A 15,351-nucleotide genomic window follows, 5' to 3' on the forward strand; every position below is an offset into this window, starting at 1 on the left:
TACAATTTGCTGTAAATGAGAACTGTGTTACTCTATCTATTCTGTCCATGCCAGTTCCAATATGTAAGTGGTGACTGAAAATGGGGAAAGATTTGAGGGTGATGGACAGGAGAAAAGTGAAAATTCAAGACTGAAGACTCTTGGCGCAATCACAGTCATGGAGATTTATGTGCTCTTGGCATCTGTCCTACTTGGGGCATGGACGGGCAGCACTGAGACACCTCCATTGCAAAGAAAAGAAAGACAAAGGACTGAAGAAACTGTACATCCCTGGGATTTCACATGCAGTACCCTATACCTTATTGAGTATACCTTCTTCCAACAATGTTGCTATCTTGTGCCTGGTTTACAGGACCAAATACACAACCTAGAAAAGCAAAAAGGGTGCCTAAAGCTCTCCCCTGACACCAATCCATCCATCTGGAAGCCACCTATCACATTATTACCTACCCATTTCCAAAGCACTATGAAAACAGAAGACATTAGGTGCAGGGTAGTAGGATCATTTAACCAATCTGAAGAAAGAATGGATTTTTTGCTTGTCAAAATAGATACAACTGTGTTGGAGAGGGGACAGTTTATTGGTACGTTATGTTTCCATTGATAGCTCACATTGTTGTTTAGCAGATTCATTCTAATAGCACCAAATACATATGAAGGATAATTTTCCTTAGTTCACAATTTTAAAGCTACCTTAATTTTTCCATCAAAATGAGTTACCATAAATGAAGTTTAAAAAAAAAGAGGTTAGAGACTAAATTTTCTTTCAATTCTTCTTGGAATGTGTGGATTTTCTCTACTTCAGCCAAACATCTATAAAAAATTGTGCATGAATCTCCATGAAGAGGAGAACATTCGCATAGTCATAAGAGGCACTTCATAAACTCCTGGGGGCTGGGATGGACAGACTTCTGCTTGGGTGCCGGTAGGAAGAGAGACTGCATATCACTTCAACAACAAGATTTTCATTGGGTCTTTTTAACGATTAGGATGCTAGTGTGGCTGTAAGCAGCTACAAAAGCACTAACATGCAAAACATAGCTAGACATGCTAACTGAGGGGCTGCAAGGCAGGAGCAGGACTGAATCCTTCATATCACTGACAGTGTTACTCATCATTTCCACCGCAGAGGAGCAAGAGTGCTTTCCTGAAGTCCCCAGATGTATCTTTCTGTGTACGAAACATAGCATTAGTCACAGTGAGTCACAACCATAAAGACATTTTAAAAAAGGGTCAAACCCAGGAAATACTCCAACAAATTACAGAGTTTTCACCGACAGGAAATCCATTTGTATGACTATCTGCTCAGGAATGACACAAGGAGATTCTCTGACTAATGTGTTACTTTTAAACATCCAGACTCCTCATTTAAATAAAAAATTCTGAAAGATTTCAAATGGCAATACTGGAGCTGGGCCATTTACTGCAAGTTACAAAGTCATTTCTTCCATTTGCAAACCAACTAACCAAGGGAAAACCACCCTAACCCAAAGCATTACAAATTAAATCTTTTTAACATATTGGAGGTGACCTTCCATAAGTTAGCAGGGGTCCAACCCTACTCCACTGGCAGTCAAATGGGAAGTTTTGCTACTGACTTCAGAGGAAGGAGTCTGGTCCCTCTTGATAACTTCAAAAGCAATTAGACACAGCAGAACTGAAGGATTGCAGTGTATAAATAGAATTGATTAAGAGATGAAAATGGAGACAATACTATATGATGAATACTTCTACAAATACTGTGCTATGGAAAAGAGTTATGGCTTATATTAAACAGCTTTTTACTTTAAAACAAATGCATGGAAATCCTGCAATATCTGGTTTTCTGACCAACTCCCTTCCCTCCCACTGAAATGATTATGATTCTGCCTTTGTCTCTGCAATTAAACTTTCTCTTGGGTAATGATGAAAAAGGAGACTAGATTGTAATTGCAGTCCAGCTCCATTGCACAAAATTGCTTTCACCGTGGGGGGGGGGGGGGAGAGAGAGAAAGGGGGGGAAATGATGGAACAGAATCACATGCAGGATTACAATCCCAGTCCATTTCCTTCTGCCACTAACAGCTTCTCGGAGACACGGAAAATGAAAGGAAAGGAGCTCAGACCAGGAAAGAAGAAGTGTAAAAAAGGCAAGAAAGGGGGAAAGTGTCTCTGATTTTCTTATCAGATCTACCCCACTACTACACATTTGCAAGGAAATCTGAAGTTCTCCTTTTTAGGAAATATCTCCCTTCCAAACTACTCCGGCATTTAAGCCCTTTACAAAAATTCATTCATTCAATATTGTTCTTCAAACGTTACCTACACTACCTAAAGAAGAAGTCTTACACCACCTATAAATACTATTCTCACCCAAGTATTTCTTTATCAGTGAACTGGATTTGAGAGATTTTACCTGAATCATCTGATGCAAAGATTTCGCAAAATTCTTTCTGAATTCACGTCTAATGTCCAGCAGATCAATTTCGCTCCTCGAAACCATGATTCTGATCAAAGTATCATCTTCAGTGCCAGCTCCCTATGTTAAAAGATATTTAAATATTATTTTAAAGCATCTATTTATGCTGCGCAGGTATTTTGATCTAGAAAAAGTTTGAGAGCCCTCTGTAGTATGGTTATAACTGATAAATATATTTCACATACAGTGAGAATGTATATGGGTCTTCAAAGAACCACTGCATTGTATTTCTATCTTATTAGTACAAAATGTTTTGGTCTGTATCATAGGGCATTCAAATTTCAACTTAAAGTAAAGAACTAATGTTGTGAAGTGCTCTGTGCCTTGAACTTCTATGAAGTTGAGGATGCTCAGAACCTCCCAGTTCATGCCCACCAGCTTGTAGCTTCAGGCCATAAGTGCCCAAACAAATGGAAATGATCCCGTTCCCAAAAATCAAACAATATGGTATTTGCATACTATGATCAAGATCAGCATCTTACTAAACGATCCCCAATTCCACCCTAAGAATTGACTTTGTTTCACTGAAAGTTGGAGCACAAAGCCCAGTGATGACTAATCAAGGCATGTGACTTGCTGTATAAGTCTGAGTCACCAGTAGAAATAACTATTTTCAAAATTATCTGACTGCTCATATGAATGGAGACTGTGGTAAATGTAGTATAACTGTGCGTGTACTCTGTTCAGACAGGCGTTTGTTGCTTTAAAAAAAAAAGTTTTGAGGGATGTCTACACAGCAAAATCTGTGCACAGGCAAGCCTATCCAAGCTAGTTTGATTCCAGCTAGCATGCATAACAATAACAATGAACACAGCACAGGCTTCAGAGCAGGCTAGTGAGCTGAGCACATACCCAGCATCCATACCAGATTTGTACTACCCCAGCAAAGATGCCTGAACTGCACTGTCTTCCCTGCTATTGTTACCCAAGCTAGCTGGCTTCAGGCTAGCATGTGCACAGCTTTTGCTGTGCAGACATACCCTTAGTGAGTTTTAGCACTGATGAATGGTGCCAGATTGACAGCCCTGAAGTCCCAATCCCCTAATGATCAACCAGTCAGGTTCAACACAGGCAATAGCAATGCAAGTTTCTACCCTAATATGCCTCAACGAGGTCCCAGGTGAGCCCCCTAACCTTATTTCTAGCCCCTATTCTCAATGTCCAGTCAATCCTTAAACTTTTGGTTGTGACTGGTGGTGGTTTTCATGGTACACATTTGAATGTTTTAGATGGCTGACCTAAGGACACTCAAATTATGCCAGGAACCAAAAAGCCCCCTTTTTGACCAGGATCAAGGAGTGGAAACCACCTTTGCCTCTTCCAGATGTGCAAGCGGCTCAAGTGCAGTGTAGAATTGAGCCTTGTGTGCAGTCCCTGAATGGGTGACTGTGTCAAGACGCATTATATTAGTAAATTTTTCTGCTGAAGTTACGAGAAAGTGGTCTCCCTACAGACAGGTTCTACAGATTTTAATACAAAATTATAAACTTTCTATAGGTTTTTTCTTTTTTTTTTTTAAAAACCAGCCTGTAGAATTTAATAAGAAATATATGCCTGCAAGAAATCTAAAATATGGTTCAATACACCTATAGAAAGTTTTTCTATTAAATGCCACAGATCTGTAGTGTATTTTCTTCAAAATTTCATTCTATTTGTATGGAACCCTACGTTTACATCTCATTTACATTTTATAGGGCTTTTCTATAAGGGTAGTAGAACAACTGTTCTTTAAAAATCCAGATATCAATTCATGATTTCCTCCAAGTAATTATTCATGCAGACATTTTATTAATATATTTTACTTCTTGATAAACTCATTTTAGATGAAGGCCTTATCTTCACTAAGGAAAAAAACTACGGGGAGCCTAGTCATTTCATGTGAAATAGCAGGTTAAACTACCAACTGCCGGCTGTCTTCACTAGGATTTTAACTCATGTTGACTAACTCAATATATGAATACATCCCCCCCCCCCCCCCCCAAGATGACGAGGCCTGAAAGGGAGCACGGGAGAAGTGGGGGGAGAGGGGAGCACAGGAATGAAGGAATCAGTAAAGCCAGATTGGTGTTTAAGTCTCTCTTTTTGGCAGCTTCTCTCTACTCCTCAAAAATGGGATGGACTTCAAAACACATTTGAATGAGGAACTAGAATTTTACTTTATAAAGTTGGGATATGGGTCTATAAATGGTCATCTTAAAAAAAAAAAAAAAAGACACTTTGCAGTCTGCAGATTTTACAACATAGCTTTTAGTCATCCTCGTTTTCAAAATAGATGTCATCTGCAGAAATTACAGCTTTCAGCAGAATGTGCTCCATTTTCAGGCCAGCGGAAGGCCCCTGAGAGCAAGCTGGAACATTGCATACTGGGATATATATAGTCTCTAAAGGTAGTGTTTCCATATTGAAGATTATAGTAACTGCCATATTGTCAATTTTATCCAAACTAGTCACAGCCTGGCAAAATTTGGGTGAATTTAAGCTTGTCTCTCTCTCAAAAAGGATAAAGAATGAAAGGGGAGGAGGAGGGAGAGAGGGGGGGGGGTTACTTGGAGGGGGAAAAAGGGTCATGTGGAGAATAAGTACTTACCTTCATGGCATAAAAGAGAGATTCGGCAAAATAAGCAGGTACACTTCGGACACATTTCACTGAGAAAATGAATCATTAATAATCAGTTTCTATTGAACATGTATGACAATCGGAGGGGAGGTAAATATTTTGACTTTCAAATTACACAATAAATACAAGTTTAAGCTCTGGAGTAGAAACTTTCTCAAGGCTATCACTCTCTTTCCAACATCTCACTGCTTCATTTGCATGGGTTTATGTCTGTGGCTCACTGACTCCCAAACAAGAATGATCAGTTTACACCCAAATATTTTTCTAATAGTCCTACTTGGGATCTGAAAGGTAGAATTCATATCTCATCAGCAATACAGATCCTGCAAGCCCAACTCTACCCTCAAATTACAAATGTGCCAACACATTATCTTCAGTAGGCTGGCCTGGGCAAATGAAGGCAGAATTTGGTCCCACAATTAGATACGAGTTAACAGTGCTTTTGATGATGCATGTGGCTGAACAGAATCCAGTTCATTCTCCCATAGCTGATAACAAGAGGAAACGCTTATTTACTAAATAAATAATAAGATCCCAAATGAGCTACTTACTTCATAAGAGGGTGTGCATTTTTAGTCAGTCACCTTTTGACCAAAGTCACTAACATCAACAACCAAAATAACGTTTTTTTAATCTGGGACAGACTAAATGAAACCATTTCTGGAATTCCTGCATCCTAGACAATTTAAATAGCTTTATTAAATTAGAGTTCAGCTGGATTTACACTGAGTCAGGATGGCAACAATAAATAGTAACATAATCCCCTGTGCTACTGGAGATTTTAGAATTTAGGTCATTGATTTGAGAAAACAGGTGTCGGCTTCACTCAGGCTGTTGATCAGGTTACTCAGCACTGTTTGAATCCCTTTAAAGGAAATGCCATGTCATCTTTTCAGAGCTCACATTATAGCACCTACAAAATAGTGTAGCAGTAGTAAGACTGTTAATTACCAATTGCCAGAAGCAGCTTCTCCAGATCCCCAGAGGTTTCACGGTCAATGGTTTCTTCAATTTGAAAACCAGAGATAGTCATGTATTTGTCAAACACTGAAAAGCCAAGGACAAATACATACTAATGCCATGTATGTAAACATTACCTCTCCCACTATCCCCCACAGTACATGCTATTTTCATCCAAGCACCATATATTATCCACTGCGCAAACCCCATCATCCAGACACTCTTCCGCCACCTTATTTTAAAGTATCTTTTTCCTAGCAGACTGTAATTGTACAATACAATTCCTCAGGGAGGAGGATGTAGTCTCCGAGTCCCCTGACAGCAGTCTACAGTCTAGCTGGCATGAGTAGCATATTTAAACAAGAACAACATTGACACCATCTTAAAGAAACAAGCTACCTCATATCCCTAACAAAGCTCTCATCTATATTGGATTATGTGGAAGATTCTGCATTTAAACTCAATCAAGCTGCCTGCACCATCAAATCTGACAACTTTCCACAGATGTGAGACAGCCTCCCCCCGCTTCCCCCATCCAACATCTAGCACAAATGCATAGAACCTTCCCCAAGTTCAGGGATCCAAAAAACAGTTCCTTCATGGCTCCTCTCCTATGAGCTGCATGGAGTTTATGGAGGGGATGGTATGATGGGATAGTCTAATTTTGGCAATTAATTGATCTTTGACTATTAGCAGTAAATATACCCAATGGCCTGTGATGGGATGTTAGATGGGGTGGGATCTGAGTTACTACGGAGAATTCTTTCCTGGGTGTCTGGCTGATGAGTCTTGCCCACATGCTCAGGGTTTAGTGGATCACCGTATTTGGGGTCAGGAAGGAATTTTCCTCTAGGGCAGATTGGCAGAGGCCCTGGGGGCTTTTCGCCTTCCTCTTCAGCATGGGACACGGGTCACTTGCTTGAGGATTCTCTGCACCTTGAACTCTTTAAACCATGATTTGAGGACTTCAATAGCTCAGACATAGGTTAGGGGTTTATTACAGGAGTGGGTGGGTGAGATTCTGTGGCCTGCGCTGTGCAGAAGGTCAGACTAGACGATCATAATGGTCCCTTCTGACCTTAAAGTCTATGACTCTATACTGGGCACAGCTGAGATTCTGGTTTTCAGTTCTACTTGCACCACTTTACCTACCCTTCCTTAGGTGACAGATACTTCGAGTTCCCAAGATGGTGATGAACTTTTCTTCATCTGTTCCCCATTTCAGCTCTCCAGCCTTAAACAAGACCTGTTATAATTTCAAGAAACCAAAATGAAGTTAGTAATTTCTTCACACATTCACTTGAAGGACTCTACACTTCATAACAACTGCAGTTGGAGGGGAGGAAGCTTGAGTGACATGTCCCAAAAATATACATAAGGAAAAACTGGATACACCATATCAAAATGCACACGAGTGCTCCATCATCACTACAGATATTTCTTGCCATCATCCTCCATCACCCCCACCTCTTTCCCTTAGTCCCAGTTTTAGTTTTGCCATCTGAGTGATGCTCTATCCTCATTAACCCGTTCATGTCCTGAGATACATGGCACATGTACAGTAATAGTCCTGCTTCATATAAACATGAGGTACCCTTCCAGCAAATGTTTTAGAAACATACTCCACCCCCCCCCCCGCGTCCCTCCCCTCCTCCAAAAAAGATTATATTTGAAAGACCCATCGTCAGCCTCCAACCCCAGTGCAATCAAGGTCTCCCTTTGACTGATCCAATTTCCACATAGCCCCATACTTAGTAAGTTTTACAAAATAGAAATTTATTGAAGATGTTAACATGGGCAAGATGTATATAGTAGCAGAAGGCTAGACTGCTGCTCTGGCTAGGAAGCCAGCACTTAAAAGAACTTAAAATGCAGCACTTCACCAGGCACCATCAAAATATACACATGCCACACCCACAAGTATTTTGCATTGGAAAGTCGAGAAAAACATGCAATCTAAAGCACACACACACAGATTTCTTGAAGTAAATTTAACAAGCTCTCATATTCTTCCTCTGTGTGTGTTATATTCTTGACCTGATTTATGACCTAGGCCCAGATCTCCAGTCCTGTGCATCAAAACCACACCTCCTAGCCCCTGGAGTCCATGTCCTCATTTGATTAAAATTTTATTTTTATAAAGTTTAATATAGATAATTTTATTATGTTTCTGCACGAGTTCATTCGAGAGCATAGTGATCGTCTCATTTCACCCACACAGTTGTCACTGGGGCATTTGGTGCTCTGGATGAGGTACACAACAAGTGATGATGAAGCTTAAATGCATACTCCAAAGTTGTCTGCCAGCCACCTCATGCAGTGAAAGATCTCTGAATATAGAGATCTAGGGTCAGTTTCACACTCCTCACCAAGTAGAGGTTAGGCAAACAGGCTCTGTATTTAGGGGTTCAAGTATTTCCTGAAGAAAACCCATGAATCCAAATATCTGCCTGTTTCCCCTTATCTGCTGCACAGAACTTGCTTTGACCAGCTGCCTGAACAGAGGAATAATGGTCTTGTTTTCACAGTATGATCAAAAAGTTTTGAATTTTCTCTTTATTCTGAGTCCGAAACTGCTACAATAAATACATCGTTAATGACCATCCAGGCTCTATTTTTTTTTTAATATAGAAAATCCAGTATGTAAGAGGAAATGCGGCCACGACAGTTCTTTGGAACACAGCAATAAATCGTTTCATGGCTGTTCATTTAAAACTGAAATATGCAAGACTCAAGTGGGTGACAACCACAATTGTACAGATTTGACCAAGCATCCTTGCACCTCCTCAGACTGGATCTTGTCAGATCCCACAAGCTAAGCAAGGGCAGACCTGAGAAAACTGAAGAACAGCTCTCACCTTCAAGGAATAACTAGAAGTGTTACAGGAAGTCCTGTCAGCAATACCCTATTCCAAGTCAGTACTAGCATTCTTCCATCTGAGTCATTACCAAATCTAATCTTCTTCCATCTGAGTCATTACCAAATCCAGCATGGTGTTAGAGGCACTGTGCTGTTGGAACTGCAGTTCTTTACACACAGAGGTCCTGACTACTGGTGATCAATAAAGGTCCCATGGCATTTTATGCAAACGTAAGGTTATTAACCCCAATGTCTTAGCCAACTTTCACATGGATAGTTACATTCTGCCTACTTGAAATCCCTCTGGCGTAAAAGGCACTACTATAAACATTGACAACCTTTAGGAATGAGGTTTTCAAACTGAAGTGTGCTCACCAACCCTGAATTTCACAGCGGGATCTTGAAACTATGGTCTACGGAGATAATAGATCCCAATTTGTTCCTTCATTGTGAACATTATAAAAATTACTTCTTCAGCCAAGACTGCAGGCCACTTTGGTGCAATACACTTCATACAACGAAGTCATCTGCTTTTTAGTAAACCACAGTTTAACACCCAACAAATTTTCCTGAGTAAAGAGGTTTGCAATCAGTGACACGTAGTTATTCATGAATGAAGCTAGAATTATGGGGAGATACAAGTGGCATCCATTATATACCTTTAGTGAAGTATGAAAGGTTCATTCATAAGTGTAAAAATGGCTTGCCACATGTCTCTTTACAACCCAGTCATAGCCAGCAGCAATGGATAATTCAGCTACAATTACCCTTAAGGGATGCTGCTTTAGCTGTGATACTTGCATTAAAATCTAGACAGTCCTGAAGTTGGAGACTAACTGCATTACTTTTGTTTAAGGTTTAGCCTGCTGTGTCATAGGGAACTTATTCACAGTGTTACACTCACAGAATGCTTCACATGCACAATTTGCAACACAGTTAGTAGCTACTGATTTTTTTTCAATCCAAGAGAATTCAAGAATTAAGCCTTTTACTCCTCCTTTACTATTCTGAGACAGTATAGTTACATGTATGTGCATATTGTTCCAAACCCCCTCTCCCTGATTCCTTACTGATTGTGCCATACTGAGGACTGTGTTGGAAATGCAAGGTATCATTTTGAGAGGGGGGGGGGGGGGGGCAGGGAGGGGGTGAGAAGAGAAGTCCTGTTACTGCCTGCAGGCTAGGGGGCTCTGTGGTGAAGTGAGAGATCTGGAATGAGACCGTTTAAAGCAAGGTTGGGTGAGTTGTCGCTTGCTGCCTTTGAGAGCAGCTTGTTTTCTCTGTGTTTTTTGGTTCTTGTGTGGTATCGTAGGAATTCTAAGAAATAAAGTAGCGTCAGGTTGAAGCCTTCCAGCAAGAATATTTGTGTTTTTTAATCCAACTTCTTTGTGCGTAAACTGTGAGCATAACACTGACCACAGCTAAATCAACAGAAGGCACTCAAACTGACTGAAGAGTGACCACACAAGGAGGTTACACTGATTTCACTCCATCAGTTTCTAAACTGATGATTTTTATTATGTGTCTCGTGGTAGCGCCTCAGAGCCCCAGGACCCCGTTGTGCTCAGCGCTGTACACACGGAGAACATTAAATTTAGTTTAGTTTTAGATTAACAGTTACATTGACTTAAAACAGTACTTTTTGGAGTGTAGAGAAGTCCGCACAAAAGAGTAGCTGCTGGCCTAGCCTCAGTTAGAGAAGCCAAAAGAAGTCTATTTACTGAGACCAGAAGCTTGCTACTTGCCTAGGCTAACAATCAATTTAGAGACAAACCCTAACACAACAAGTTTCAGTAGATAGGGAGACTGTTACTTGACTAACTAGACCGGGGTGGGCAAACTTTTTGGCCCGAGAGCCACATCTGGGTGGGGAAATTGCATGCAGAGCCATGAATGTAGGGCTGGGGGTTGAGGTGCAGGGTGTACGAGGGGGCTCAGGGCAGGGGGTTGAGGTGAGGGGTGCAGGAGAGGTGCGGCAGGGGCTCAGGGCAGGGGGTTGGGGTGAGGGTTGCAGGAGTTCAGCACCAGGCTGGAGCCTGCACCCCACTTACCTTGAGCGGCTCCGGGGTGGCAGCAGCGTGCAGCAGAGCTAAGGCAGGCCCCCTGCCTGCCCTGGCCCCGCACCGCTCCCGGAAGCAGCCGTCACCACGTCCCTGCAGCCCCTGGGGGGGGGGGGGGGGGAGGCAGAGGGCTCTGTGCACTGTCCTCGCCTGCAGGTACCTCCCCCAAAGCTCCCATTGTCCACAGTTCCCTGCTCCCAGCCAATGGGAACTGCGGGGGGAAGGGGCCAGAGCCTGCAGGCAAGGGCAGCGCACAGAGCCTTCCGCCCCAACCCCTCCCCCCAGTGGTGCCGGCCGCTTCCGGGAACAGCGTGGGGCCAAGGAGCCTGACTTAGCCCCACGGCGCCATGGGGGTGGCAATCCCACGGGCCGGATCCAGCCTGTGGGCCGTAGTTTGCCCACCCCTGAACTAGACTAACTGCCAATCTCTGATTTCTTGAGGGCTGATTTTGAAGCTCAATAGATGGAGTTGGACGTTTATGGATTTCTACAGCTCCACATCAGAGGTAGGAACAGAAGTGGAAGAGCATATATTACAAATATATATTGCCAATTCCTCTATTAATTTTGTACCAAACCTCTAGCAAGAGAGTGTATTTTATTGATCTTGTACTTTACTTTCCCTTCTTGTTTACTTTTCTGAATAATCTTTATTTTTGTTCATCTATGCCCACAACCTGTAGGAGAAAGTTTTCAGCCCAAATCTATCTGAAACAGCCAAGATGCAACATGCATTAAACAAACTCTGCAATCAAACTGCTGAGGATCTGACCCCTACTATAATTAACAACAAAGCCAATCTGATCTGCTAAGAGGTGCCATTTCAATTATTATATTGCTCCTACTCCTGCTTTTCCTGTTTGGAGTGCAGTTCTAAGAGTTGGAGGCAGAGCTATGGAAAATATAATTCAACTGCAGTATTTCACTCCCTGGAAAATTATTCAGACAGTCACCATATCAGCAGTGGCAGCTCTGGAGCTCCCATGTGGTTACAATAAAGCAACATATTTGGGCCACATATACATGAGTAATGCTAATGTTGCATTATCAGTAAATTGCAGGTCCTAAACAAGTCCTTTATGTAGAGGTTGGCCTGTTTCAGAACATCAGATCTGAATGAATGAATGAATGAATCTGAATGCCCCCAAACTTTGCAGGTGACAAACACCTGAATATCCAATGTTGGAAACATCCATTTCTCTCAGATATTTGTAATGCTCCCACTGCCATACTATTTAGGCTTCTCATTTTATAACTGGCAAAACTGGGGTGAGAAAGAGGTGGAACAGAGGGGAAGAGAGTCCTGAAACTTGTGTTTGAAATCTGGATCTGAATGTTCCAGCTTGCACCACCTCTGTTTTCACATCACTTGCAACAGAAAGGAAGCAACAGTTGTTTCCAAAACCAAGTATCTCTCACAGCTGGGCCCCACTTGTGCACCCATTTTATTTGTATATTAACCAGCTGAAACACACTAAGGAAATTATTTTCACTTACCTGAGCATCTTGCTCAACCAGACCCTCATCAATTCTTCCATCAGGGTCTCTATTAGCCTAAAAATAATATCCAATGTTTAGTCCAAAACAATGTGGTCCAATATAATGAGCATAAGATTCAATGCCAAATAATCAGTAATTTATGTTTTTCCACAGTCTTATTTCCCCTTCCTTCAGCAAAAAAATGCTAGCACACAGCAGAGTGAATTAAGTATTCTGCCCTCCCAATTATAAACAAAAATGTATGTATCAAGCTCTCTGTTATCTAACAGCTTCTCAAGAACACCATTGCAAATTGGGAGTTACACCTGTCACTGGGGGTACCAGATCAGAACTGGATCCTAAAACCACCATAACTTCCAATCCACTCACTGGGATCAATCCTGCACCCTGCTACAGTCCCTCCATGCAGCTCTGGTGTAGACCAGCTCTCTGGGTGGAATAAGCAAGCAACTATACCAATCTCCAAGATCTATGTCTATAGGTGTATGAAAATAATTCAGAGTGGCCTCTGTGTAAAACAGATTTAGATTCTGAGTTATCCTTAACCAGTAGTGAAATAAGCAAACACAGCCCTGAATTCTGCAGTCTAATACTCCAATCTCACAGATGCTCACGCACATACAAAATGAAGACTTACCTGAACAAGGACTACTAGCATCCTCTGATAGTAACCTGTTGTGTCTCCTGTGATATGATCTTCTAAGTTGGATTCATATTCTGCAAGAGAACATCACCTTACAGAATTTCTCAGCTCTTTCTAATAGAAAAAAGTGATGCCCTCACTAGTTCCCAAGAGACAGAGGAAGTTGAAGGCTCACCTAATCTGATTACCATCATCTGTTTAATCAGCCTCAAGGAGCCTTATAGGCAAAGGGCTGTATGCTGTCTTCATTTATATCTGCATAACTCAATGGCACTGCAAAGATGAGGCAGAAGGTACAATCTGGCCTTTATCAGCATAAAATCACTAAACCAACTATTACTCAAAGTCAGACCCAGGTTCGGTTCTCATTTCCAATGTCAGGGCAGGCTCTGCAAGCAAACAGTACTGGAGAATTCTGCACTAAGCAGGGAGTGTCTGGTTGTATTCAGATGTGAAACGTTCCCTCCAATACAGGAGCCTGGATGCATACATAGTTAATTTAGTAGTTGCCTTTGTTTTTAGGAAGTCCCCCTAACCCTGGAAGAAAAAGGTTTAGTCCCTATGAATCAAAGGAAGAGCCACCTGGAGATGGGAGAAAACCCATCACTCTTATTGGGGACGCTGTACTCTCTGTGGCTCATCCCATCCCAAGAAACAGAGGAAGAGATGCATTGGCTTTAGCATGAATAGCCTTAGATTGCTCAAAAGGAAGATAGCCCTAGGTGGTGCTCAGATAGCAAGCAAAAATCTTAACAAACAGCTGATTTTAGATAAGAGTTTCAGTTCGTTATGTGGTGCCAATTTCCTCCTTCCCCATTATTGGACTCCCCCACACACTTTAGAGTGAATAAAATCAACAGAAAAGGGCCAAATTTAAGTGAAATCCCACTATAAAAAGGAAAAGATATTAAACATTACATCCCAACTAAAATTCGGTCCAAAAAAAAGTTAGACTGTACAGCTGTATCTGAGCACTAGCCTCTGGCAGTGCAGGGGTCCCCAACCCACCAGAATAAAATTCTAATTGTAAGACAAGTCTTCATTTTGCACTCCCATCCCCATTTCTTCCCTCAGCTCTCAAGTACGCAGTGTTAACACAGACATTAAAAATGTTAAGAGGGATAAAGAGAGGAGACATTTTAAACACTGACTGAACTTTACCTTCCAGATAAACTTGTTTTATATTCCGCAGCTCTGCAGTTGTTCTGGAGGCAAGAATTTCAGTCAGCACTTTCTCGTTGGTTCCTGCTCCCTACATTAAGAGCACAAATACAGAGCAATTGATACAGTAACTGAGAGAAAGATAATTATTTCTTACAAACCCAACCGCAGTATTCTACCTAACAAACTTTGCGGTGGGGAGAGCACAGTTTTCTTTCTACCAGCTGTGTACTTTTCTACTTGAAATAAAGTCAGTTTTTAAGGTTTGGTTTGACTTTAAATGGGGCCTAATTGAAAGCTCAACAAAAACAATGGAAAGACTTCTATGACTTCAATGAGCTTTGGAGGAGACCCTCAGTGCTCAAGAACACCAAGCTCTATTTCATTTAGGTAACATGATCTGTAACATTAGTGCAGTTGAAATGATGTAACCATACTTCCTAGGCAACTCTCTGGTGCTCACCTTGTCTTACAACGTCTCACTAGGATCACTCGCATAACTGAGTCAACCCAGGAACTATGGCTACATCACTTGAATTGCACTACATTTACAACCAACCTTTTAGTCACCATGAACACACATTTTTTAAATAAAATTGCCTACTCGGGCACCCAAGTATTTTAAGTCAACGTGCTCTAATTACAATGTGCACAACAGTCACTTTCCACTCCTTTGAGTATAATATTTATAAAAGCCAAAGCAACACCTTATTTATGCAAGCCTGGATTGGCTGTGCCTCTAGGGGGATACAAAATGAATGCTAATCAGCCCTAGCTCAAAACGGTTTTCTTCAAACAAGAAACAGTCAGCTACCTGGCCCCAGCAGGTATTTACAACTCTTCTGAAATGAGAAAATTCTATTCATAAATTACTTATAAATAATGAAGTCATTCAGGTTATACACCATCATCTGAACACATACAGCTAGATTGACAAAGGTGTGGGGAATAGGGTGACCAGATCGCAAGAGTAAAATAGAGGGACACATGGAAGTCAGCCACAGGCTCACAGCCCTAGGAAGCTGCGAGGGGGGCGCAAGGCCCTGGCTCCAGGCCCCCGCCGCAAGCCAGGGCCGCATGGCCCCAGCTCCA

General features: G+C 41.7%; 1 protein-coding gene across 1 annotated transcript in view; it reads right to left on the minus strand.

The window, feature by feature from the left end:
* Positions 1-562: 562 nt before the first annotated feature.
* Positions 563-15,351, minus strand: part of ANXA5 (annexin A5) — a 29,601-nt gene continuing 14,812 nt past the window's right edge. Inside the window, exons 6-13 of the mRNA XM_024213033.3 lie at positions 14,260-14,350; positions 13,093-13,172; positions 12,453-12,509; positions 7,188-7,281; positions 6,027-6,122; positions 5,046-5,104; positions 2,396-2,518; positions 563-1,170 (exon numbers count right to left, since the gene is read on the minus strand). Coding sequence (XP_024068801.1) covers positions 1,108-1,170; positions 2,396-2,518; positions 5,046-5,104; positions 6,027-6,122; positions 7,188-7,281; positions 12,453-12,509; positions 13,093-13,172; positions 14,260-14,350 — 663 coding nt within the window. The 3' untranslated portion in view covers positions 563-1,107. The remainder of the gene's footprint in view (positions 1,171-2,395; positions 2,519-5,045; positions 5,105-6,026; positions 6,123-7,187; positions 7,282-12,452; positions 12,510-13,092; positions 13,173-14,259; positions 14,351-15,351) is intronic.

This window comes from Terrapene carolina, unplaced genomic scaffold (genome assembly GCF_002925995.2).
Source record: "Terrapene carolina triunguis isolate 2854851 unplaced genomic scaffold, T_m_triunguis-2.0 Scaffold66, whole genome shotgun sequence".
NCBI lineage: Eukaryota > Metazoa > Chordata > Testudines > Emydidae > Terrapene > Terrapene triunguis.